This window comes from Podarcis vaucheri (genome assembly GCF_965113315.1).
Source record: "Podarcis vaucheri genome assembly, chromosome: Z".
NCBI classification, from domain to species: domain Eukaryota; kingdom Metazoa; phylum Chordata; class Lepidosauria; order Squamata; family Lacertidae; genus Podarcis; species Podarcis vaucheri.
The window spans coordinates 36,293,401-36,319,530 of record NC_138758.1 but is presented as its reverse complement, the minus strand read 5'-3'; the positions used below and the strand labels follow the sequence as shown (position 1 = coordinate 36,319,530).

The 26,130-nt window shown below is 45.8% G+C and overlaps 1 protein-coding gene across 1 annotated transcript in view; it reads right to left on the bottom strand.

The window, feature by feature from the left end:
• ASS1 (argininosuccinate synthase 1) overlaps positions 1-26,130 on the bottom strand; it is a 76,503-nt gene that overhangs the window by 31,707 nt on the left and 18,666 nt on the right. Inside the window, exons 7-10 of the mRNA XM_082208497.1 lie at positions 18,925-18,995; positions 18,684-18,714; positions 4,512-4,602; positions 1,148-1,232 (exon numbers count right to left, since the gene is read on the bottom strand). Coding sequence (XP_082064623.1) covers positions 1,148-1,232; positions 4,512-4,602; positions 18,684-18,714; positions 18,925-18,995 — 278 coding nt within the window. The remainder of the gene's footprint in view (positions 1-1,147; positions 1,233-4,511; positions 4,603-18,683; positions 18,715-18,924; positions 18,996-26,130) is intronic.

Below are 26,130 nucleotides of genomic sequence, written 5' to 3'. Positions count from 1 at the left end.
ATCTGCAGGCAAGGAAGTGCAAAGCACTAGAAGCAAAGGATGATGGGAAAGGGCAAAGGTCTCTCACAGGATGGCTGGGTACAAGGGTTTTGACCCCTTTTGGACAGATGACTTAGCCACTGTACTCCATGCTCTAGAAACTTCCAAATTGGATTACTGCAATGTGCTCTGTGTGGAGCTGCCCTGGAACATGACTCCAACACTTCAGCTGGTGCCAGGTTCAGTGGATGGGGTTAAATTTAGAACCCACATACCCCTCCTCCCATTTTAAATCAGCTGCACTGGTTGCCAGTTTGTTTCCAAACCCAATTCAAAGTGTTTACATTAGTGTTTTGAAAGCCCTAAACAACTCAGACCCCATATACCTGAAAGGTCACCTCCTTCCCTACATAACATCCCAGGTGCCAAGACTGGCAGAGGGGGACCTCTTGGTTGTTCCACCACCCTCAGACACCCAGGAGAGGGCCTTCTCTGTGGCAGCCCCTAAGTTGTGGAGCTCCTTCCCCACAGAGATGTGTCGGGCACTTTCACTATACAGCTTCCAGTGAATGCTAAAGACACACCTCTTCATCCTAGCCTTTGACACCTGAGGTGTATATTTTTAGGGCCCACTGTATTTCTATGATTGCAAGTTGTTTCGAACTTACATGTGCTTTAAATGGCTGTAACCCACCCTAGGTCTTTATGGTGAAGGGCAGGTAATAAACAAGAAGGACAAGGAGGGACATGTATATTTCCTCTCCCTCTTTCTCACAGGAACACTGCCTTATATGAGGTATATATATATATATATATTGGACCCAGCTTATTTTTGTGATTGTAAGGTGTTTTAAACTGTTTTAAATATTGCGTTTTGACATTTTAATCCGGGTAATATAATGCATTTTTATATGTTATCTTCAGTAAATATGTTCCTTTTCTTACACATGCTTTATCCTATTTGATGCATTTGGGGGCACATTAATTGGCTGGAGAACCACGGTGCAAAATTGAGAGAAGGGCAAATTTCAGAGGATGGCTGCGTTTGTGGGTCATGTATCATTCCAGAAAGCGCAAATTATGGTAGGTCTGATGTTAAACATGAACCAAAATGAATTTCACTCTCCCTTCATCCTTCCATGGGGCCAACACAGACGGGGAAACTTACGCAATTTCATTCAGGTAAACGAAGAGCTCGAGGGACGAATGGTGAGCAGTGCCGTATTCGACATTGGTGACCTTGATGGGGACACCTGTCAGGCAAGAGAAAAGGGACATGGAGATGGACGGGGTGGGGGAGAGAAAGTCGGCACAGGAAACAGACGGGCAGGGAGGGTAACAGGGGAACTGGACTTTGAAATCCCCTTATTAATGTCAAGAGCGCCTCTTTAAAACATCACCCTGAACGTGTTAAATAGATGTGACAGATATGAACTCTAAATAACTTCTTAAAAAGGCATGGCTAAGCTGCTCCGCTCAGAAGGCTCTGGTGTTTTTTCCCCCCTTTAAAAAGCGGGGTCGGGTGAACCCTCACACAATACGAGGCCGAAAAAAAGCCCTGAGAGAAAAGAGGTGGGTTTTTTTTTTAAGGCAATAAAAGTTCCCCCCCTCCCACATACAACTGCCCTTCCCACCCGCCCGTCTATTCCCCCCCACTTTTTTTTTTTGAGGAGCTTGAAATTGCGGGTAAGGCCTCGACTAATTAAATTTCACGCTCCCTCATTGTCTCAGCCCGTCGCACCTTCTGTTCCACCAGCCACCGAGACTCGGCCCCGGCGGACAAACTCTACACCCCCACCCCACAATTAAAAAAGGAGGAGGAGGAGAAAGGACGGGAAAACTGAGGCACAAGTGAAAACACAGCGCACGGCCCCTGTTAACATCCATTTGGCGGACAAATGCCGCACATGTCCCCAGTTATCCACCTGACAGGAATAAATAGGGAGCTTGACTTGGGACTGTTTGTGGCCAAAGACCAAGAAGATTCTCAGGGAATTCAAGAATACACTTACTTTCATTTTATTTTTAAGAGGGTGACAGTGAGGGGAAGTGGCGGGAACCCCGAGAGTGGGAAGCCCAGAGGTGTGGCAACCAAGACAGAAAGAAATATTATTTTCTGTTCTTTTTAAGAGCATGAGGGAAAGACATGAAGAGCCCAAGGTGGTGACTGAAAGAGAAAGAAACCGCTCTTTTCTTCTCTCCCCCCCCCCCAGTATGAAATGAGCAATAAATGTATACGGAAGCAGGACACAGGGGAGATGTGTGGGGAGGTGGAGAAGAGGGTGGGAGACCCATAAAAGAAAAATAGGGGGAAACTTGGCAGTGGGGGGAGGCCGGTGAGCCTGTTCAGAGGCTAATCTCTCTTCCATCTGCCCTTCTCATTACCATATAGAGCTTTATCAGTCACTAATCAGGATTCAATAGCTTCCTTTCTAGTCTTTATTACAAAAGGCCCGCTGTGTGGTGAAGGCTGCCTGTCAGCGTCTCCATTCTAAACCCATTTATATATTTTATTTTTTTGTTGTTCCCCCTGCGCCTTACACACACATACACAGGAAAGAAAAAGTGGGCTAGGAGACTGGAGGGTTTATGAATTCGGCTGTAAATGACTATTAAATGTAAGCCCCGGCGATAATGAACCCTAAATCTCTTTCTGGTCAGCACAGCCGTCAGCACCTCCTCGCCATCGTCTTTCTCGGTCTATTGTAGCCTTTTCGGACAGCGTTCGGACGTGGCCCGCCTGGAGGAGTGCGGGCATTGTCTAGGAAAGCTGCTTATCCCTTTTAAAATAGTTAATAATTAGATTAGAACTTCAAATAAATTAACTAGGGGGTAAAACAAGGATGTGTTTGCAGGCGAAAGGAGGTAGCATGTGGGTGCGTGTGGGTTTCTGTGGGTGCCAGAGCATGCCTTTCTCTCAAAACACAGAGTGAGTTATTAAACCTCACTGCATCACTCTGTGTCGTCCAGTAGGGATGCTGGGTGGACACATGGTGATGGAGGGAGAATCCATTGATGGGCCTTCGCTTTCCCTACTGGTTAATTTATTTGTGCTTTGATCAGGCTATTAACTATATTGTACCTTGGCGTTGTAGTTGATCACTCTATGAAAATGTAGGCCCAGTACACAGTGGCTGTGGAAAAGGGAAATTTCATGCTAGGGATCGTTAGGGAAAGGAATTGAAAATTAAAATGTGGATATAATGCCTTTATAAAAATCTATGGTATGAAAGTGTTTTGAATACTGTGTATAATTCTGGTCACCTCACCTCAGAAAGGATATTGAAGAATAGGAAATTATCAAGGGACTGAAGCAATTCTCCTATGAGGAAAGGTTGGAGCTTTGGGGATTATTATTATTATTAGTCTAGAAAAAAGGCAGCATGATAGACAATGATAAAATTATGCATGGCATGGAGAAAATGGATACAGAAAAGCATTTTTCTCCCTCATAACACTAAAAGTTGTGGATATCCAATGAAGCTGAATGTTGGAAGATTCAGGGCAGATAAAAGAAATGGGGTTTTCATGCAGCACATAGTAACTCTGGAATTCACCCCCACAGGAGGCAGTAAAGGCCACCAACTTGGATAGTTTTAAGAGACAAATTCATGAAGGAGAAGGCTATCAATGGCTAGTAGCCACAAAGGCTCTGCTCTGAAGTAATGCTTCTGATCCAGTTGTTGGAAACCACAGGAAGAGATAGTGCCCTTGGGCTCCGGTCCTGTTTTGAGTTTTCTCAGAAGAGGCATCAGGTTGGCCACTGTAAGAACAAGATGCTGGACCAGGTAGGCCACTGGCCTGATCCAACAGTCTCTTAGGTTCTTAATCAGTAGATCAACCAAAGCTTGATTTCCCATCATCTGATTACTCTGTTTGATGGCCTTTGGATGGATATGTTAACAAACTCTACTGAAAAGCACCAAAGCCTCACCTCAAAGCTTGCTCCAAGCCCCCTGACTATTTAGAGCAGGCATGTCCAAAGTCCGTTTTGGAGGCCTAATCCGGTGTACCAGTCAATGTAATCTGGCCCCCTTGGCAGTATATGCCCTGGGGTAAAAACTCAGCAACTTCAATACTAAAAAAAACTCAACAACTTTGGTCAGCTCTCACGCATGTTCTTTGAAAAAAGTTTGGGCACCCCCAATTTAGAGTGTCCTTTTCTGCACCATTTCCAAGCCTACAACACATTTTTATTTTAGATCATGGGTAGACAAACTAAGGCCAGGGGGCCAGATCTGGCCCAAACGCCTTCTAAATCCAGCCCGCGGATATTCCGGGAATCAGTGTGTTCTTACATGAGTAGAATGTGTGCTTTCATTCAAAATGCATCTCTGGGTTATTTGTGGGGCATAGGAATTCATTCATTATTTTTTTCCAAAATATAGTCCGGCCCCCCACAAGGTCTGAGTGACAGTGGACCGGCCCCCTCCTGAAAAAGTTTGCTGACCCGTTTTAGATGTTGTGACCAGAACTGTACCCACTCTTCCGAATGTAGCCGCAATGCAGCATTGCAAAAAGACTGTCCTTACCCTTCTTGAATTCAATCTCTAAGATGTCTGGAGTGTCTGGGGCTGTAGCAGGGTCTCTTGTCCTTTTGTAAAGGCCAGGGGGTGCCTGGTTCTGTGAGAGAGAGAGAGAGAGAGAGAGAGAGAGAGAGAGAGAGAGAGAGGAGTGTTAGCAGTTAGCAACACTGGATGCAAATCACCTAGGCCCAAGAAATTTGGGAGTGAAGACAGGAATGGAAGGTGTGGTTTGGAAAACCCCTCCTGGCATTCACAGTACAAGCATACATTTGTTTCTGACCCAGGGTGAGCTCTGAAAACAGTTCAGGGTGGCTTTGATCAGTTCAAACCAGGGGCAGGAGGAGAGATGACTATGCAGGCACCTACTGGCTAGTGCCTGTGATATCGTTAACGCATGTCCACTCATGATTTGTTGTCAACCGCACACAAGGACTGCAGGAAATGTTCTGCTGAATGCAGCTCATTTTCAGGGGGAAAGGGGTGAACAAATAAAATTTCTGGTGGGGGGGGGGCTTAGAAAAAATATCTTCTGAGAATTTTCAGCAATATTCTGCCAATAGCAGACTTATGGAGCATGACACTGGTTACAAGCAGAATCAGCTTTTCCTAAAAGTATTGGTTAAATAGATAGGGAAAGGGGTCTATTTCTAGAAACCAGCCATGACACCTAGCAGCAAAAACTCTAGTTTTCAAAGTTTAGATAACCTTTGACATACTAGATGCTGGGAGGGAAGAAGGTGTGAATGATGGGGCTGTCACCATGCCTCTATAGCTTCTGGTCAGCCACTGTTGGGAAGGAGAATGCCAAGATGGAGAGACAAGTTGATTGGATAGCCAGTGGTATAGCATGGGCTACCAGTGCCTGGTGGCCGCATGGAGAGTAGGGAGAAGGAGGGAAATGGACAGAGTACGCATGCACATTCAACTGCCTAATGGCATCTGCATCACCCAGGGAGATCGCAGCTGCAGATATAAGAAAAAAAGCTGTTCTGTCGTCTAGAAAGGTCACTTCCTGGTTTGAACGGAGAAGCCATTTTCAATGGAGCCCAGCTACGGAAGCATGCAGCTGTACTGAGGCAGCACCAAGTGTTGAAATTTTGCACCCCTAACAATTTTGCACCTGGGGCAACTGCCCTATGCTATGCTGGTATGGACCACACCAACTATGCTGGCGTGGACCAGCATGTCCTGTGTTCTCACATGGTCCTGCCTACATTACAATATTCCCTGCAGCCTGTGGTGATGGCTACCAACTAGGATGATTTCAAAAAGAGTATCATACAAATCCATGTTCTTCCTCCATTGTCAGAAGCCTCTGAATATCATTTGCTGGGAAGCACAAGTGGGGAGAGTGTTTCTGGTGCAATCAAGTGCTTGCTTGTGGTTTTCCCGCTGGGGCATCTGGCTGGCCACTGTGAGGAGGTTAGATTAGATGATCTCTTCTTATGCCCTTACATCAGTGGCTTTGGGCAAGTTGGGACAACCTGATGTTGTAGAGTTGCCTGGCCAGAACTTCCTTTTAAGAAACTAAATGTTGCCTTGGCTGGATCAGACAAAGGTCTAGTCAGCAGTCTCTCCCCAACAGCAACCCAGCTGAATACCTCTGGGATCTCATGAATAAACCACAAGGCCTTTTGAGCATGGCAGTCTGGAATCTTGCCTCTGGTCATGGGGGCTTCATTGGAGTTGCTAATGGCTTTAACACAGGAACATAAAAGCATAAGAAGAACCTGCTGGATCCGGACAATGGTCCATGTAGTGGACAACCAGATGCCGGTGGGAAACCCACAAGCAGGATCTCAGCAACTGGTGTTTGGAAGGACTGCTGCCTCCAGCCATGGAGGCAGAGCAGAGTCACCATGGCTAGTAGACATTGATAGCCCTCTCCTCCATGAATTTGTCCAATCTTCTTCTAAAGCTACCCTAGTTGGTGGTCAGCACTGCCTCCTGCAACAGTGAGTTCCATAGTTTAACAATGTGCTGCTTGAAGGAGGACTTTCTGTAATCTGTCCTGAATCTTCCAACATTCTGCTTCATCAGATGTCCACAAGTTCTAGCATCGTGAGAGAGTGTGGTGGCCAGGCATTCAGAGATATACTTCCCCTGAGCCTGGAGGCTTCCTTGGAGTTCTTAACAACTTCCCTTTGACAACTTCCCAGCCTCCTATGCATGCAATCCGCAAACCTTTACACACACACACACACACACACACACCTCTTCTTAAAAGCCTAAGACTGCTCAGGCAGCAAAAAAAAAAAAGAAAGAAAGAAAGAAACCCTGCCAAAGGAAGGGTTGGGATTTTTTATTATTATTTTGCCACCCTTTGCAAAATGAGAGCACCGGAGGTGTTTGGGAACAAAGGGCCTTGTGGGGAATCAGACAATTTTTTCCCCTCAACTTGATCTCATCTTTTCCTTTGACGCCCCCACAGCTGGAGGTGGAATAGCTATGGAGGAACAAGTCAGGCAGGGAAAACGGCGGAGGGTGGGGGGAATGCGACTTTGGCAGAGAGGGAAAAGATAGAGGCAGAACCCCATACACTTCCAGAGAGAGGGAGAGGGAGAGAAATGGGGTTTATTCTGCACTGACCGAAAAACTAATGACTAGCCTTGACCCCAGCAGGTGCTCTGGGAGACTGTGCATTTTGACGGTGTCCCCAAGGTTAATACACCCAGGGGGGAAATAGAGGAACAAAGCAAAAAAGCCATTTCAAAACACATCAACCTTTATGTATATATATATTTTTCCACCCCCCTCACCAGATTTTTACAGCACAGGGGTGTCTTATCTCTTAAAACCGGGCTGGTGGGAAAAAGAGCAACAACATTCCCATAATTAGTTTATGCCTCGGGGGCTTCTGATGAATTTCCACATTTGCGGGCATGTAGTAAGTGGGGGGTGGAGCTGAAGAGGAGAAGGGGGGGGGAGAGAGAATAAGGGAATCTCTCTGGGCATGTGGAAATAAATTCCTCTGTCTACTTGCTGGCTTTGCAATTTCACAGAGTCCAGCTCTTTCCTGGGCCAGCCTCCGACTCTGAGGCATCATGTTACGCCAACGGCTGGAGAGCAGAACTGTGCACAACATCTAGGCCCAAATGCAGGATGGCTTGACGTTTGCAGGGGTTTGAAAAGATAAATTCAGTTTGAGCAAGGGTGGGTGACATTTCTTGCTGTATAAACTGTACAGCTGACACAGGTTTGCATCAAGTCCACTGAGAAACCCTTGCCTCCCATCTCCAGGGACCTAGCGATGAACCAATCTGTCCATGTTGGTTTCACTCCCCTCCCAATCTTAAAAGTTTAGTTTGCCACATTTATGCATCAGTTGCCAAATTTAAAGGTGTATTTTTAACATGTGCGTACAGTGGTACCTCAGGTTACATACGCTTCAGGTTACAAACTCCGCTAACCCAGAAATATTACCTCAGGTTAAGAACTTTGCTTCAGGATGAGAACAGAAATCGTGCTCTGGTGGTGCGGCGGCAGTGGGAGGCCCCATTAGCTAAAGTGGTGCTTCAGGTTAAGAACAATTTCAGGTTAAGTACAGCCCTCCGGAATGAATTAAGTACTTAACCTGAGGTACCACTGTACTATATATTTTAAAAAGTGGTCTGTCTACTTGTTTGTCTGCTTGTCTGTCTGTCTGTCTGTCTGTCGCTTCTCTATGCATTTGGATGCCTCTTGAGATATACTTGGCATGAAGGTGGGAGTAGGTGGCTTTTGTCAACACGTCATTTTGAATCAAGATGGTGGACCAAAACTTGACTTCACCATGATTTTGCCCAGTTTTTGGTGGGCCAGTTCCAAACTCACAAATTATACTGCCCATTAAAAAAAATCACCGTATTTGTTGGTTCCCATGCATCATCAGACCATCCATACTAGTATACTGCATAATGCACATTTATGCAAGCCATTTTCTGTAATGATACTAGAAAATGCTCCCTAATAAAGATTAATTTTCACCAATACATGCATTTTCATACATACTTCCTCATGCATATTTTCAGACACTTTTTTTGCTTGCCGAACTACGCAGCACAGAATCTGAAGACACACATATTTCAAAGCATCATTGTGCTTCTGTTTTCAGGAAGTTCAAATGAGGTAGATTTGAATTAAAATGTGAGCTCAACTGAACCTAATTCCTGTTCTTGTCTTTGCTGGAAGCCCCGCATTCCTTAAAGAGTCACAGATGAAGATTTTTTTTTTTTTAAACCAGCCTACTACTACCTCTCCACAAAGTTGCTCAGAACAGCTAACAGCAATATGATGTCCTGAAACAAATTTTAAAATATTAAAATGTGGGCATGGCTCCCAATGAAGAATTCTGATCCAGGAGAGTTCTTTTTACAATAAGATCAGCCCAAGGGCAGTAGTAGGTTCAGGGCTGGCTAAAGGAAGTATTCATTCTGCATGGTACATGGTTAAGAAATCCCCTGTGAAATAAGGGGGCTTCCACCGCTAGTTGAAACGGTTTAGACAGATGCACTGAAGATCAAGCCTGTCAAAAGCTATTGCAATGATAACTAAATGAAGATATTACATTCTTACCTGTTGCTGGAGGCAGTACTAGCCCATCCAGTCCCTCTGCATGATTTAGAATAACGTGGAGCCTCTGCTTCTGCATGCAGGTTCAATCCCCAACATCTCCAGATAGAGATGGGAAAACTCCTGCCTGAAACTCTGGAGAGGCACTCCCAGTCAGCATAGACAGTACTGAGCTAGATGGACCAAGGCTCTGATTCAGTATAAGGCAGCTCCCTATGTCCCCATTTAAATCAGCCTTTCATTCGGAACCAAAAGGACTAGAATCTTAACTCATTTTTAGGGGAAGGTCCGCAGCTTAATTGCAGAGAGCTTGTGTTGCAAGGAGAAAGTGCCAGGTGCAATCCCCAGCATCTCCAGGTAGGACTGGGGAAAGACAACACTGAACTAGATGGACCCAACAGTTTGACTGAGGAGAAGGCAACTTCCTATGCAGGAATGGCATGTCCCATTTCACCACCGAAGATGAAATGGGAAGGTGCCTCCCTTGCGCGGGTTCTGTGGCAGTGCCAGCAAAGTGGAGACAGCGACAGTAGGTTCCGGTGAGTTTTCCCAAGATCTTGCTGGGTCAGAGCTGTTGCTGGAGCCACTTCTCTGCCATCAGCAGAGGTGGTGATGTGGGCAGGGTCTCCCCAGGGATGCCTCCTCTTGGGCTTCCGCCACCTGAGGCGGCTGACTCAGCCTGCCTCATGGGTGAGCTGGCCTCTTCCTATGCCTTCCTATTTAATTGTGGAGTGTCCAGTCCTTCTCTAATTCAGAAACAAGCTCTTTCAAGTACCACATAGGGACTAGAAAATTTGCTTGTTCATGAAAGCAGAGATTCACCTCTGATGACCCACCTCTGAGGTATAGTTCTTCTCCAAAGGTACTGTGGCTCAGCGTTAGAGCATTTGCCTTTCACGCAGAAAGTCCCCAGCAGTCCCTGGTTTCTTCAAGGTAGGGCTGGGAGAGCCTCCCTGTCTGAAAACCTGGAAAGCCACAGCTGCCAGTCAGAACAGGCAATACTGAGCTAGATGGACTGACTCAGTAATACAGCAGCTTCCTATGTCCTTATTCAGGGTGTGTGTGTGTAGGGTCTTCCAAGGAAACCCCTCTTATACACACAGCCCCCTGGATCAGAAGCTGTTCATGTCACTGGGAAAGGCTTCCACTTAGTACAAAGAGCCCCTGGCTGTGGTCCAACTAGAACATTTATCCCATCAAGCAGACACCACCAGCAGATGGGAGTGCCCAAGGAGAAGGCATGGGGGCAGCCATAAGGGGGGGGGGAATGGAGCAGTGGGGAGATGTGCAGCTTAAATTATTTAAACATTACAGATTGAACTCCCTCACCAACAAAAAGTGGGTGCAACTCCATTGCACCAAAATGGTCAATGAAGCTCCCAATGGAATATATTCCCAGTGCTGGAAGATAGGATTTTTTCCAGGTTTCTCAGGTAGCTGGGAGGCAGATGACCTCAGCAATTATTTATTTCTTTATAGTAATAAAAAAAAATTACACCATCAAAAAAATCAGAGCAGCTTCCAATGACGATATCTATAGACATTAAAAAAAAATATTAAAAACCACTTTAAAAAATCAGAGATTATCAACTCACCATAGAAAGAAACTTCCTTAAAAGCCTACAAAGGCCGGGCAGAATAGAATTTTTTTCAGCAGGCGTTTAAAACAGAAGGTCCCTGCTGAATCTCTATTGGCAGATAGTTCCAAGGGGCTGGGCCCAGGACACTCCAGGCTCAGTTTCTTTTTGTTTTCAGATGAAACTCAATAACTCAGGAATGCTCCTGCAAGAACGAGTGGTCATTCTGGGATATAAAGGTTCAGGCCGTCCCCAAGGTACTCTGGACCAGAGTAGTTTAGGGCTTTGTAAATTAACAACTTGAACCTGGCTCAGTTGTTGATGGGCAGCCAGTACAACTGTTCTAACAAGGGTCTCCCATGTTGTTGACTAGGTGCCCCCATCAGCAGCCTGACTGCCCCATACTGTACCATCTGCACTTTCCAAACCAGGCCTGCAGGAGGCCCTACCTAGAGCATATTGCAGTAATAGAGCCTTGAGGTTGTAGTCTGAGGCTCTTCTTTTCCAAACTGCATCGCAACTGCATCATTGCAGGCCCACAAACCAAAATTTGCTGAGAAACGAGGTCTTCCACAACCTGCTCTCTCCCTACTGTGGGGCTTTTTACACCCTCCAGGTTTCTGCACCCTTCATTCTAGCTGAGGTCCTGCAACTGGGGCCCTTCCCTACCATAATCTTGGTGAATGGAAAGGCCCCACCCTGCTCCTTCCAACATCGGTGGACCCTCCTGGTGGTGTCCACATATGATCTCCTCAGGAGCCATTGCCTGGCTGGTGCTTGGTGGTGAGGATTGGGGCCTGCAAAGGACCATCAAGCCCCTCTAGCCCATCACACACACTTCCAAGTTCCAGTGCTATTAAAGGACAAAAAACAAAAACAAAACCTCTTTCTACCACCATGATGGAAAGCTTCTTCCCACCAACACCAAATGCTAGAATGAAATTTGAGGTGAAAGGAGTCCACTGAGGACAAAAGGAGATGTACTGGCATACTTTGGGGGAATCTAAAGTGTACCAAGATAACATCTGTGGGGCCAAACATGCACCCCAAATCAAACATGTGCCTTGAATTCTGAGCATGATCAGTTCTCATGGGATGTCATTTTGGGAAATAAAAATGACGAAAGGATGTCTGCTTAAGCAGCAACAGCTTATAATATCTTGGAAGGGCTAATGGCTAGCGAGAACCCTAAAGAGGAGCACTCCTGCAAAAAGGGAAGTGCATGCTGCAACATTTTGTGGCAGGCCCCACTTTTAGTTAGATCGAAATCTGCCACAGATGCCCTTGGGCTTCTGGGTACCCATGAACAAAAAACAGTGGGCCACATCTCCTGAATGAAGCTGGAGTAACGGCCACACAATCCTGCCTTTGTTTCTCTTTTGATTCATTGCTGGGAGACATTTTGGGAAGCTCAACCCCTGGAAGCACTGGGGTCCAGCTCATATTTAGGAATTCCCCTCTGGACATATTGTCCTCTGGAGATCACAGCTTCACCAGCCCCTGGGCACTCATGGACCAGTCACTGCTGAGCTTGTGAGCCCCCAGGCTGGACTCGAACAAGGCCCTGATGCTGACATCCACTGCGCCATAACCATCCCAGAGAATGTGCAACCTAGGTATAGGAATGTGTGACAAACACGCCTCTCTCTTTCTAATATTTCAGGGATCAGGGAGGAAGGGGAGGAGGAATCAGTCAGTCCTGGTTCCCTCAGTTTCTCATTTTTCCAATATTAAATTCAGTCCTCTAGATTCCTGCAGCAATTTGCAATAATAATAAAAACCATCTCCTGAAAATTCATCAGAGCTGTGAGGGGATAGGGGCACAAAGGTGAGGTGTAAAGGGAGGGGCACTATATTGGCAAGGGGTGAGATTTTGGTAGAGGACAGGTGGGGTTGCTGAGCAATGTGAACAGGGGCAGGAACCTGCAGTATTATATAATTGTAAACATTAGTTGGTTGGAAAACTGCACTGCAAAATTCAGAAAGAACAGATTCAAAAGTTCAAATTTTGAAGGATGGCTGTTTGCAGTTCACACACTGCAAATTTCATAGCTTAGTCTTTAAATGAGAAAAGAATCCAATTTCTTCTCCATCCCTAATTGTCTAGCTCCATTTTTTTGTGGGGGGAAACTCCAGTTCCCAGCATCTCTGACCACTAGGTCATGCTAGAGTCCAACAACATCTGAGAATAAGAACATATGAAGAGCCCTTGGGCAGTGACCTACTTAGCCCAGCATCCCCACAGTGACCAACCAGAAACCCCAATGAAAGCCCACAAGCCAGACCCAAGCGCGAGAGCCCTCCTCCCTCCAGTAGCTTCCAGCAACTGGTGTTCAGAAACATGACTGCCTCCAACCACGGCAGCACCCCATCATGGAAGAACTCCAGCTTCTCCACTCCAATGTACTGGTGTCCTGACCGTAGAGCATGTTGGGGGAACTGTGAGCCTTCCAGCCCTTGTTGGACCATGCTTCCCACCACCCATGTCTGTTGGCTAAGCCAGCTGGGGCTGGCGGGTGCTGCCACCCTAGATCTCCATGGACCAAAATGAACGGCGGGTGTTCAGGCTACTTTTTTCCCCTGAAAACCTCTCTCTATTTTGAGTTGCAGCAGGAGTTAGATTGGGGGGGGGGAGAGTAGAGGGTGCTGATATGCTGACACCCTGTCCCTTCGTCTTCTCCTCCTCCACCCCCTTTCGCCATCATCACCCCCCCAACAGACATGACCCCCCCCCAGACCTGACAGCCGGAGGGATTTGAAAACAGATGGTTGAGCTATTTTCTGCCTCTGTGAGGCCCGATTGAGGAGCAATGAGGCAGCTAATACCTCGGAAGATAGAAATTTACTTGCTTTAACTTCATATGGGTACCCTGAAAAGAGTTCATTCAGTCCCAGGCACAACAATATCAACCCTGGATGAATAAACCATTTGCAGCATCGATAGCTGTACATCACACTTTAGTTCATGGACCATTTACTTCCAATTTTTTCCTCTTCTTGCCCCACTCCCTGATTCTTCATGCACACACACCCTCCCCACAATCACCCAGCCTCCTCCCTCCCTCCCTCCTTCTCCCCCCACCTTCTTTCTTTCCCCATTGCCCCTTCATCCCTCTAAAGATGACATCCCAAGACCAGCCCTCCTATGGTGTGGGATAAATAAGGAGGCATTGATATACTATAGCAAACCTCTATGTTGTTTGAACTGGGGCATTTTCCGTCTTTTTAAGTGGGGAACAGAATAAGCCAAAGCATGTACCCAAATGATGGAATGAAGCCCATAATGCCATGTTGATGCATTTATTTAATTATTTTTTTAAAAAAATCTACTTAGTTGTTTTATTTAACAGCCCTGGTTTAGGGAATTGTACCTATAGACCCAACTTTGCTTTCAAGACATTTGGTTAAAGAGTTTTAAACATTTCACATACAGATGTGTGCCTTTTCTAGACACTCAATTCTTCTCTGCCTTTTACCCAGTGCTTTTTTTCTTTTAAAAAAATGTTTAGGGGTACTCTCATTTTCCTACTCATATTGAAATACCGCCCCTCAATGAGGCCCAACTTAGATACACAAAATGTTTAAGGGTATGCGTACCCCTGTGTCCCCCCAGAAAAAAGCACTGCTTTTACCTCTCCCTTTCCTGATCCCCCACCCGCCCGCCTTCGTTCTGCTTCCCTCACCCCCCACCCACCCCACCAACCTGGAGTACTAAAGTTTTTCATGATCTGAGCACAGGTTCTTCCTTGCTTTCCAAATAAGTATGATCAAGCCTTCCTGAAAAGCACAGCCAGAGTAAAATTGGAATCTGCCGCCCGTATAATTTGGGTTTCTGCGTTTACGCATTTTGAGTACATGTGTGTGTGTTGTTAAAATAACAGACCCATACATGAAAATGCAGCATTTTTTTTCCTTTGATGTAAAAGATATCGTTAGGAAGGGGGAAATGGAGTGAAGGGGGAGGGAGAATCCAATCTCTCTTGCTTTAGAGCGGGTCATAACCTTGTTTCATTAGGTTTTTGTACAGATGGGCTTGTTGCATGAGCGAGTGTGTGTGTTTTGAATATAGACATTTCTGTATATATACCCTAGGAACTTTTTTTTTATTTTTTTAGGGGGGTGGGGGTGGGCAGGGACACAGTTAGAAACTTAAGGTGTTGTTATGGGCACCAGAAAATGCCCATTTCACAGGAGGAAAAACAGGGGATCATTTATTAATTAGGTTTCTTACCCTCACTCTTCAGCACAAGATTCAAGGGTGGACTGGAGAAAGGGGGAAAGGCAATGGATTCACGTAAGCTTCACTCATAGTGCACCTATTGAAATTAATGGACTCAAAGAAAAGCCTGCTGTGTCAGGTCAATGTCCCAGAAAGTCCAGCATCCTGTTCTTACCAGGGGCCAATCAGACATCCCAATGGGAATCCCACAAGCAGGATATGAGTGCGCTGGTGACTCTCCCCACCTGCGATTCCCAGGAACAGGTATTCAGAAGCATCCTGCTTCTGACAGTGGAGGGAGAGCATCACAAGAGCCTGGCTACTGGATTAGGCCAAAGGCCTATCTAGTCTAGCATTTGGTTCTCACAGGTAGGAACCCTAACAAAGAGGACATGAATGCAGGAGATCAACTTAGTTCTGTTCGTTAATTCCTATGGGGGAAACCTAGCTGAATACCACCCAATATCCAAACCCAGTCAAAACAACTTGCTGTGCAAAGGAATAGGATGGTTCCTAAAATATACTTCTCAGTGGCTGAAGGCCAGAGTACAGAGGTACATTTTCAGCATATCTGTACAATGAGGGTGGCCGGTGCACCTCTGCAGAGAGGGAATTCCATCATCTTTAATTTATTTGTGGGTTGTCTAACATGGGGCAGTGCTGAGGTGACTTACCACCAAGTTTAAAGACTTTACAGAGTTCATCAAATGCCTGGGAGAAGTGAATTCTGTCTGTCTTTATTAAAATTTAGAGGTAGTCCTCTGACTTTACACCCCCCCACACACACACAAAGGCTCAGTTTTCAATGTCTCCACACTCAGTTAAGCCCAAGCCCCACTACCTGAGTCCCCTACTTGCACCTGCCTTTTCAATGAATTGGTGACAAGCCTAGAGTGCTGACTGGTGCAGAGATTCAACAGGCAGCCTCCTCTGTGAGTGGCTAATTCTGCTGGAGGAGGGTGTGTGTGAATGAAATGACACCCAATACCAAGATGCTGCAGAAATGCCTATCCTCAACAGGGGTTGGCAAGAAGCAAGCAAGTCCAGAGCAGGGACTCACGCAGGGATATGACAGGCAGCCTTCTCTTGGGGCAAATTATTGTGCTCCACCTCTCTGCATTGCTATGATCAAAACACAGAGATTCAGAGCAGGCACACAATAAGATTATGCTATATGTTGTTGATGTTGTTGATGATGTTGTTGTAAGTTGCATACAAAGCAAGTCCTACTCAGAGCAGATCCATTAAAATTAATAAATGTAACTAATTTATGTCCATTAATTTCAATGGATCTACTTGGGATAAACCTTAGTTGTATACATTTTACTATTATTAGGCAGGTGGCTTCTCTTTTAACTTTTAAACACCTGCTGAAAACTTTTCGGGCCTATGCAGGCAATTAAGAATACATATTCCCATAATGGTTAACTGATGTCTGTTTTTTAAGTTTTTAATGGTTTTAATGTATGGCTTTATGTATTCTTGTTGTAAGCTGCTTTGATTTTTTTTAAATGAAATCGTAGTCTATAAATGTTTTTCATAAATAGATAAATAAATATACTAGTTGTTGTTGTTGTTGTTGTTGTTGTTGGGTTGTATTCAATGCTAATCCTAATTAGAGTGGATCCATTAAAATTAATAAACATGACTAACTTATGTGCATTAATTTCAATAGATCTACTCGGTGCAAACCTTACTTGGATACAATTAGTAGTAATAGTATTAGATGTATTTATTATTATTTACCCACCCTTCACCATAAGGTTCCAGGGTGGGTCCCAACCCTTTAAAGTACAATACTATGCACGATTTACACCAAATTAAACTGCCTGCCCAACCTCTTTCAAGTGATGTTTCCTTGGGAGGAAAGTAATCATGCAGAGACATGACAGCACCCTCCCTTTGGGGCGCAAGTTGGTGCTTACAGGAGCCTTTCATTTTACATCTCGCAGCACATTAGCAGTCCTCTATGGCAGAAAGCTTCAAGAAGCCATAGTCTAGGGCATCACCCAGTTACCAGGAATGACACAAGTACCTTTATCCCAAACACACACACAACTTTCTCACCCATCATCACCTCCCCCCCATCCCCGGCCAACCCTCTGTGCCTGATTGTCTAATTAGTGCTGATGGATAGTTTAAGTAGCTCCCCTGAGCGTGGCAAGTCCAGCAGAGCATAAAGTGGAAGCGATTAGGACCAGCAGGCAACAAAGCCATCCAGCCCCATTAAGATGCAGCGAGGGCCATGCCCAGGAACTCCGGAGTGACACGCAGAGCTGCCAGACAAGGAGGACAGCACTTGGAAGTGGGTGGACAGTGCCTGCTGGGCCTGCCCCCCCCCATAGGAGCGCTTAAGGAGTAATATCCACATGGGCTCAAGCAAGGAGGATCTCTGGAAGAGACACAGGTCCAAGGCCTTGTGGGATGCTCAAGGAATCCTGGGAAATGCAGCTTGTTACAGGTGCTGAGAGTTGTTAGGAGATTCCTCCCCTCCCAAGAGATACAGTTCCTAGAGTTCCCTGGGAAGAGGGCTTGAGTGTCAAACCACTCTGAGAGTTAGTTGGCTCTGCCTCTCATTGGCTCTTCCTGGCTCCTCCTATTCTTTGGCCTTCCTGTTTCCTGCCCTACCAATCTCAATGGGCATTGGCCACCACGGGATTTGTGCACAGAACATGGCTGTTCTGATCCCATCGAGCTCTGCCCACCTCCTGCACTGAGCATATGCCTGAGCTATTCATGTATTTTCATGCAGAATTATACATGGGGAATAGTATATTATAACTATAATATGCATTAAAAATGCTACTCCTGTGTGGTACTATAGTTCTGCAACATCATGCTTTACCTATTAACACATGGTTATTATTTTTTTAATACAGTTGTGTATCTTGTTGTGTGCATCTGTTTTTGTACAGGAATAGCCAACAAGGCACCAGAGGTCTTAATTATTACTTATCTCATTTATACCCCACCTTTTCCTCCAAGGAGCTCAAGGTAGCTTATGTGGTTCTCTTCCACCACCACCACCCATTTAATTCCCACAACAACCCTGTGGGAGCATCAGCAACTGGCCCAAGGTGACGCCCAGTGAGCTTCATGTTTGATTGGGGATTTGAGCCCTGGTGTCTCCCAGCTCCCAGTTCAGCTACTGCACAACATTATCTCAGACTGGTTTGGGACCACCATTCCTAACCACTGGGCATGGTGACTGATGGGAGATATAGTCCAAAACATAACATCAGCTATCCCTGCTTTAGGAAACCTGTTCACACGCATATAATATTGTATATATAATAATGTCTATAAATGAAATAATTGTTCATATTTTTAGCAGAACTGGTAAAAAACAAAAATCATTTTGCTTCTTGTCAAGGCCAAGGAATGAAATGGGAATTAAGAGGAAAGGAAGAGTAGGAGGAGGAGGAGTTTGGACTTGATATCCCGCTTTCACTCCCCTTAAGGAGTCTCAAAGTGGCTAACATTCTCCTTTCCCTTCCTCCCCCACAACAAACACTCTGTGAGGTGAGTGGGGCTGAGAGACTTCAGAGAAGTGTGACTAGCCCAAGGTCACCCAGCAGCTGCATGTGGAGGAGCAGGGAAGCGAACTCGGTTCACCAGATTACGAGACTACCGGTCTTAACCACTACACCATACTGGCTCCCTGACTGGCAGTAGCTCTCTGGGGTTTCATGCAGGGGTCTCTCCCATCCCTACATAGAGATGCCACAGGGGACTGGACCTGGGGCCTTTTGCAAGCAAAGGAGGTGCTGTTTCGCCGAGCTATGACCCTTTCCCATGTCCCCTCTGTTTTTCTTGGTAGGCACTGCTTACCTTAGGGTTCTCCAAGATCCCGGCCTCATAGCTTTTGAATATGGAGATCAAGAAAGGGAGAAAAGGAGAAAAGCTTAATTAGTAACTGGGTCTCTTGTCCTCCTGAGCCGCTTGTGGCATAGGGCTGACCTCTGTCAGAAACAGAACACTGGGCTAGGTGGCCATTTGCTCTCAAGCAGCAGCAGCAGCAACAACTTTATTATTTGTACCCCGCCCACCTCTGGGCAGCTTATTGTCTCACCTGATGTGCATAAGGTTTTCATCCATGCTCCATGGATTGGTGGGCGTCACTGGAATAGGGATGCCATGCTCCTACAGACAAGATAAATTGAAAAGGGGAGAAGGAATTAAATCTGGGAAACACAGCAGAGCAGCGTCAGGAGAAACAGCTTTTGCTATGGCAGACAGACAGCAGCGCAACCTGTTGCTTCTGCCTGCTTCTTGCTTTTCAGATCATCAATTGTCACAGGATGTACACCCCTTTTGCAATATTCCTGGGGCCACGGAATATGAAATGTTTTGGGGGAAGTTACCTGGAGCAGAATCATAGAATTTTAAAGTTGGGAGCGACACCAAGGGTCTTCTTGTCCAACCTCCTGCAATTTAGGAGGGAAGCTCTTGGATCATGTGAGGCTGAGTCCTGCCTATTATTTATTTATGTATTTCAACCATTTATATACTGCTCAATCACAGTTGTCAGTTGTCCAAGGAAACACAATACACAATGCAAATTAAAATCAGTTAAAAATTACAAACTCAGAGTTCAGTTAAAAAGCCTCCTGGAATAATTTTTTAAGTATTCAGTAGGTGCCAGAAGGATACTTAACATCATGCACTTAAAGTACAACATTCGAACTTGCAGCACACTAGTGGCTTAAAGTACGAGATGTTGGTGTTTTAGCATTTTCCTGTTTAAAATCATTTTCAGCTTTGCAATTCAGCAGGGAATCCCTATCCACACATGAACAGAGGATAATTTGATTGGGTCAGTTGATATCAAAATTTGCAAAGACCAAACCCCTCAAACATTCTTAACTGCAAGTGAAACATATTCATAATCACATCTATGAACCCAGGGAAGTCTGACCGTTCATCTGTCTAGCTCAGTACTGTCAACACTAACTGGCAGCAGCTCTGTCCAAAGTTTCAGGCAGGGAGTCTTTCCTACCCTTACCCGGAGATGCCACTGGGGATTAAATCTGGGACGTTCTGCATGCAGTGCAGATGCTGTCACTGAATCATTGTCCTTCATCTAAAAATACTGTAAGGCTCTAGTCCTCATGAATAGAAGATGCTGGGGACTGCCCAAGGGATCTTCTGCATGTACAATAGATGCTTTAGCACTGAGCTGTGGTCCTTCCCACTGTCGGAGGTGTCTAGACAGGAGGTGTCTATAAGATTCTCTTGTATGCACTGGCAGAGGAAGAGGAGGGCGGAGGAAGAGGAGTGTGGGGGGAGCACACCGCCCCCGGCATCATGATCCCGGTGGGGTGTCATTGCGGCTGCCACCCCCTGCCCGCACTAGGTGCCACGCCCCTGTAGGTGGTGCACCACGCCCCTTGAAGTGCACCAGCTCTGCCCCCACCTGCTCTCCGCCCCTCAGTGCCGGAGCATGAAGCTCCGCCACTGCTTGTATGGATTTTATTCAATCCAATTTTTTAAGCAAACTGTCCTGATTATCACATGCTGGACCTAGTGAACAGATCACAGCACAGTTAATATCCTTTAGTTAATATCCTCTCCAGTTTTTTGCAGTCCAGTATTCATCTTTCAAAAAAAAAGTCCAAACAAAATATAGCTTTTATAGTAATGTTGTGTGCTTTTTATATATACCTTCTAAAGTACTCAGAAACCTATTTTGGCATTAAGCAAAAGTTATACAAATAAATCACAGCAGTTTGCCAAATATTAATTTTATGCAGTTAAAAAAAAAAGTTTAAAAGTGCGTAGATTTATGCAGAAACAGGATAGAAAAGTCATATGCATGAACACATGCCAGGCAAAGACCAGACCAGAAATGGAATCATCCATCCTTATCCTATAAAAAGTTTCATGCTGTCCCTACCTGCCTTTCACAAGGCCTCAAGACGTTTCCTCCTCTATTAATCTCCTTATCCTATCTCCCCCCCCCTCTCCCTCTCCCTCTCCCTCTCTCTCTCTCTCTCTCTCTCTCACACACACACACACACACAGAGAGAGAGAGAGAGAGAGAGAGAGAGAGAGAGAGAGAGAGAGCGCATATAGATAGTCATAAACCTCAGCTCTGTTACGGGGTCACCCACTCAGTCAATTAGCCGGCGACATTTCTGTGGGTGAAATGGTCTGTGAAAACTGGGTGACTTACACGACGGGCATGGAATTAGCGGGAGATGTAGCAATGACATGGTTCTCAGCCTGACAAACGACACAGCAGCGGGGTGTTGATCGAGGGGGTGTTAGGCTCTGCCAGGGAAAGGCAAGACTCCACCAGCATTTTCTTAACTTGAAAGATTTGACAATTGGGACAATAATTTATTTTATTTGCCAGAAGAGATGTTTGCTGTTTGTTTGTTTTTTTGCAAAGTTGTAGAGAGGGGCATGCAATTCCTGGACAAATCCAGTCAGCGGGTGCTGATGTGGTGCTTGTTCCTTCCTACATTACAAAGTCTTGAATCAGAGCCTGGGTGACCATCTGTTAGGGACAGCTTCCAAGTCTAGGTTCTTTGCATTGAGGAGGGTGTGTGCGTGCCTGTTAATTTATTATTTAGTTATTAAGAGATTTAATACCCAACCCTTTGCTGCAAGGTCCCTGGGTGGGTGACAAGAACCATGTCACCATCAATATTGAAATCCAAGAAAACACTTTAAAGCAACAGAAATGGCCAAAGAATGTACCTCAGGCCATAGGCCATTCTACCTCAAAAAGGGGTATTGTAGGGTTCAAAAAGGTTCCGGAAAGGGCTACCAAAATGATCAAGTAGATAGAGTGACTGCTTGCACTAAGGTGGCAGCACTGGGGGCTTTTTAGTTTAGAGAAAAGATAAGTAAGAGATGGTGTCACAGAGGTTTATCAAATGATGCATGGCTTGGAGAAAAAGGACACAGAAAAGTTTTTCTCCCTCTCTCATGACAATAGAACTAGTGGACATCCTATGAAGCTGAATGTTAGGAGACTCAGGACAGATAAAAGAAAGGACTCGTTTATATAGCAGAGTTGATGAGTGGAAGTGACTCCCTTAGTGGCCACCAACCTAGATGGCTTTGAAAGAGGATTGGGCAAATTAATGGCGGAGAGGGTTATTGATGGCTACTAGCCATGATGGCTTTGCTCTGCCTCCACAGCTAGACACAGAAATGCTTCTGAATACCAGTTGCTGGAAACCACAGGAGGGGAGAGAGGGCTCTTGTGCTCAGGTCCTGCTTGTGGGTTTCTCGGTTGGTAGAGCATGAGATTCTTAATCTCAGTATTGTGGGTTCAAGCCCTACATGGGGCAAAAGATTCCTGCATTGCAGGGGATTGGACTAGACACAATTCAATGTAGTCCATAGCAGCTAGACTCTACTTATGTCCTACTGCCACTGTCAGAGGCAGTGACTCTGAATACCAATTGCTAGGAATCACAAGTGGGGAGAATGCAGTTGCGTTCATGTCTTGCTTGTGGGCTTCCCATCATGGGCATCTAGATGGCCACTGTGAGAAGAAGATGCTGGGCTGAATGGGCCACTGGCCTGATGCAGGAGGCTTTGCTTACGTTCTTATGACAGAGGCTATCTCACAAAATTTCCGCGAATCTTCACTGTTGAAGACCAGTGCTTCCAAGTTTCGGCAGGGGGGACATGCCTTCCTGTTGCTTCCATGAGTGTGGAAGAAAAATTAATTACCCAAATCATTTGCATTGGCATTTCTCTTGTTGGGGGCTGGAGCACCTCAGGCCCAGAGGCCAAATGTGGCCTTCTGAGCCTTTCCCCTCCTAGATACCTCACCCACCACCAGCCCTGCTTCCACACCCTCCTTGAGTGTTTTGGCCTGGCTGAAATGTGTCCTCGAAATCTGATCATGTCTCTTGCTTGCCTGGGTGGACGATAGAGAGGATACGTTTGTAGAAACTAACCAGCACCGAGGGCCTTCTGGCAGTGCCCTCACACTGCAAGAAGTGAAGTTACAGGGAACCAGGCACAGGGCCGTCTCTGTAGTGGCTCCCGCCTTGTGGAATGCCTTCTCCCATCAGATGTCAAGGAGATAAAGAATTACACAACTTTTAGAAGACATCTGAAGGCAGCCCTGAATAGGGATGCTTTTTAATGTTTAGTTTATGTTTTTATATATGTTGGAAGCCGCCCAGAGTGGCTGGGGTTACCTAGGCAGATGGGTGGGGACAAATAAATTATTATTATTATTAGGCAGATGTAACATTTATATTCTTTGCTCCACCCACTTTTCCCTTTGGCACCGCCCACTGGCATACTGTCCTCAAGTGGTCACCCAGAAGGGAATGTGGGCCCTCAGGGCTGAAAAAATGCTCCTTGCCCCACGTCTTTCAGCTCACAAGGCACTCTTCCTGGCCTGCTGTTCTTTTCTCACCCATCCATCGGGGTGAGGCCGACTGTGCGAGCGTATAGTTGTCCACGCTCCGAGTCCTGTGAAAGGGAGCAACCCCCCCACCCACCCACTTCACACTCCAGCGACCGCACTGGTCCATTAGCTTTGAAGAGCTCGTTAGTCAATTAAAGCTCCCCTTTGTTTATACTGAATGGGCTGTTATAAGAAGCGGAGGGCAGGCTGGGGAAGCTAATTCTCTTTTTATGACCACAAATCTCTCTCTCCCCCACCCCACCCGCCATTCCCCGTCCTGGAGCCCACCCCGGAGGCTACCCGAACACACACACACACACACCGAGGAGCCTGTGAACATGGATTAGGTGTTTTATGCAACCATGGGTTTTAAAAGAGGCAGTGGTTTAAAGGTTTCAAATAAATAAAGTGAAGCAAAACCCTGGTCATTTTCTTTTCTGTTAGTGGCACTCTGAAAACGCTCCAATTCCACCTGTGTTTTAAATGACATTAGACTAAATTTTATCTTTATTTTTCTCAAATCACAGAAATACCTGTTAGGGATTCAGGAGACTGGTCTTGGACTCCAGAAGCTAATAATAATTAGCACTCTTGAACCCAGCATTGCTTAGTAATTCTTAGTAACCCCCAAATCTGTGGAGTTTTGAAATCTGGCTAAAATCAATGCAGTTTTGAAAAATACAGTCTGCAATCTTGTTTCGAAACGGCATCCAATTTTATCCAAACCTGCTCCTAGGTCTTGGGAACCGCTGTGCAAAATTTGGTTATGTCATCTCAAGAGGTATCTAACTGCAGAGTGAATAAGCAGATAAAATATACAGTGGTACCTCTGGTTGCGAACGGGGTCCATTCTGGAGCCTCGTTCGCAACATGAGCAGAACGCAACCCACGTCTGCATGGGTCAAAATTCGCCACTTCTGCGCATGCGCGTGACATCGTTGTGTCCATCTGCGCATGCAGGAGTGGCGAAAGCCGGAAGTAACCCCTTCCAGTACTTCCGGGTCACCGTGGGACGCAACCTGAAAAGATGTAATCTGAACCGAACGTAACAAAAGGTATGACTGTACCATAGAGAAGGGGTAGAGAACCTTTGCCCCCACCCCAAGATCTTGCTGGACTACAACTCCCATCAGCCCCAACAAGCATGGTACTTGCCCACAGCTGGTGTAGAAAATAATACTAGCCATAGGACAGTAATAGTACCAGTACAAGAATCTTTCCCAACCCTTCCCGGAGATGGTGGGGATTGACACCGTGAACTTTGGTAGTAGCAGATTCTGGGTACTATTTATAACACAGAATAATATTTACTGACTTTATAAGTTATTTGGTACACAAGCAAGGTCTCCAAGAGACTTGCGAGCATTTTCAAGAACTGTGCTCAGAGCCCTGACCACTGCCCAGCTACTCACAGGGACAGATGCGGCAGGCCTCTTAAGGGTGTTCCACATCAGTCCCTGTGATAGACTGGCCGTATGAAAGTTTTGTACAGTAGGGTTGCTTAGGTACTGGATCTTTGACTTTTAACATTTAACCTGCAGGCTCCACCACTAAGTGATGGGTTTCTTTGTATCATCACTAAGAACATAAGAGGATAAGGACCTAAGCGCCTGCTGAATTAAGCCAATAGCCCATCTAGGCCAACATCCTCTTCTTGCAGTGGCCCCTGCTGGGGAAACTGCAAGCAGGACCTGCGCACAAGAGCATTGTCCCTCCTGAAGTTTCCAGCAACTGGCATTCACAAGCACTGCACAGCCGGCATGGCTAGTAGCCATCGATAGCACTCTCCTTCATGAACTCACGCTAATTCTTTCATACAGCCATCCAAGTTGGTAGCCATCTGTTGCTATTCAAATTGGTAGCCACTGCCTCCATGCAGGAGTGAGTTCCATAGTTTAGCTTTGTACTGTGTGGATGAGTCCTTTATTCTTAATAGTAATAATTTATTATTTATACCCCGCCCATCTGGCTGGGTTTCTCCAGCCACTCTGAGCGGCTTCCAACGGAATATTACAATACAAAAACCTATTAAACATTAAAAGCTTCCCTAAAGAGGGCTGCCTTCAGATGTCTTCTAAAGGTCTGGTAGTTGTTGTTCTCTTTGACATCTGGTGGGAGGGCGTTCCACAGGGCAGGCGCCACTACTGAGAAGGCCCTCTGCCTGGTTCCTTGTAATTTAGCTTCTCACAGTGAGGGAACTGCCAGAAGGCCCTTGGCGCTGGACCTTAGTGTCCGGGTAAAATTATAGGGGTGGAGACGCTCCTTCAGGTATACTGAAGGCCGTCTTAAAGTTTCCAACATCCAGAAGGAAAAACTTTCCATTAGGGCATTTGGTTGGCCCCCCATGAGGACAACAGACGGTGCAGGGATAGATAGGCCAGTGGCCTAATCCAACAGGTTATTCTTATGCATGTGTTATTTTTCGACTGCCTTTTAGTCTGGCTCTCTAAGCATTACAAAACCCTGGCTGAATCCGCTGGACAGGAGATAAAGGAACAGTTTGCTTGTGGCACGACAGGCTCTCTAAAAGCTCTCCAATATCCTCATCCAGCACCTTAGATTCAAACAACAATACCCTGGTGGTGAATGAACACAAACAAACACAAAAAAACCCCAGGTTGTGCATCCATTAACCAATCATTTCCCCTTCCCCCCTGCCCTTTCCCTAACACACGGCCACGGTTTGAAAAGTCTGGAACGCAACTCTTTTCGTCCACATTAATTGCTTCAAGCGGGGGCCCTCTCCTCAGCTTATAGCTGTGGCCTTTTTTTTTCTTGGGAAGAGAAAAGGCGCACACTTCAGTTTCCCATACAATAACAATTAAAATACACACACACATACATACACACAAACAGAGAGAGGGCGAAGTTAATAATTTGTCCGTTTGGCAACAT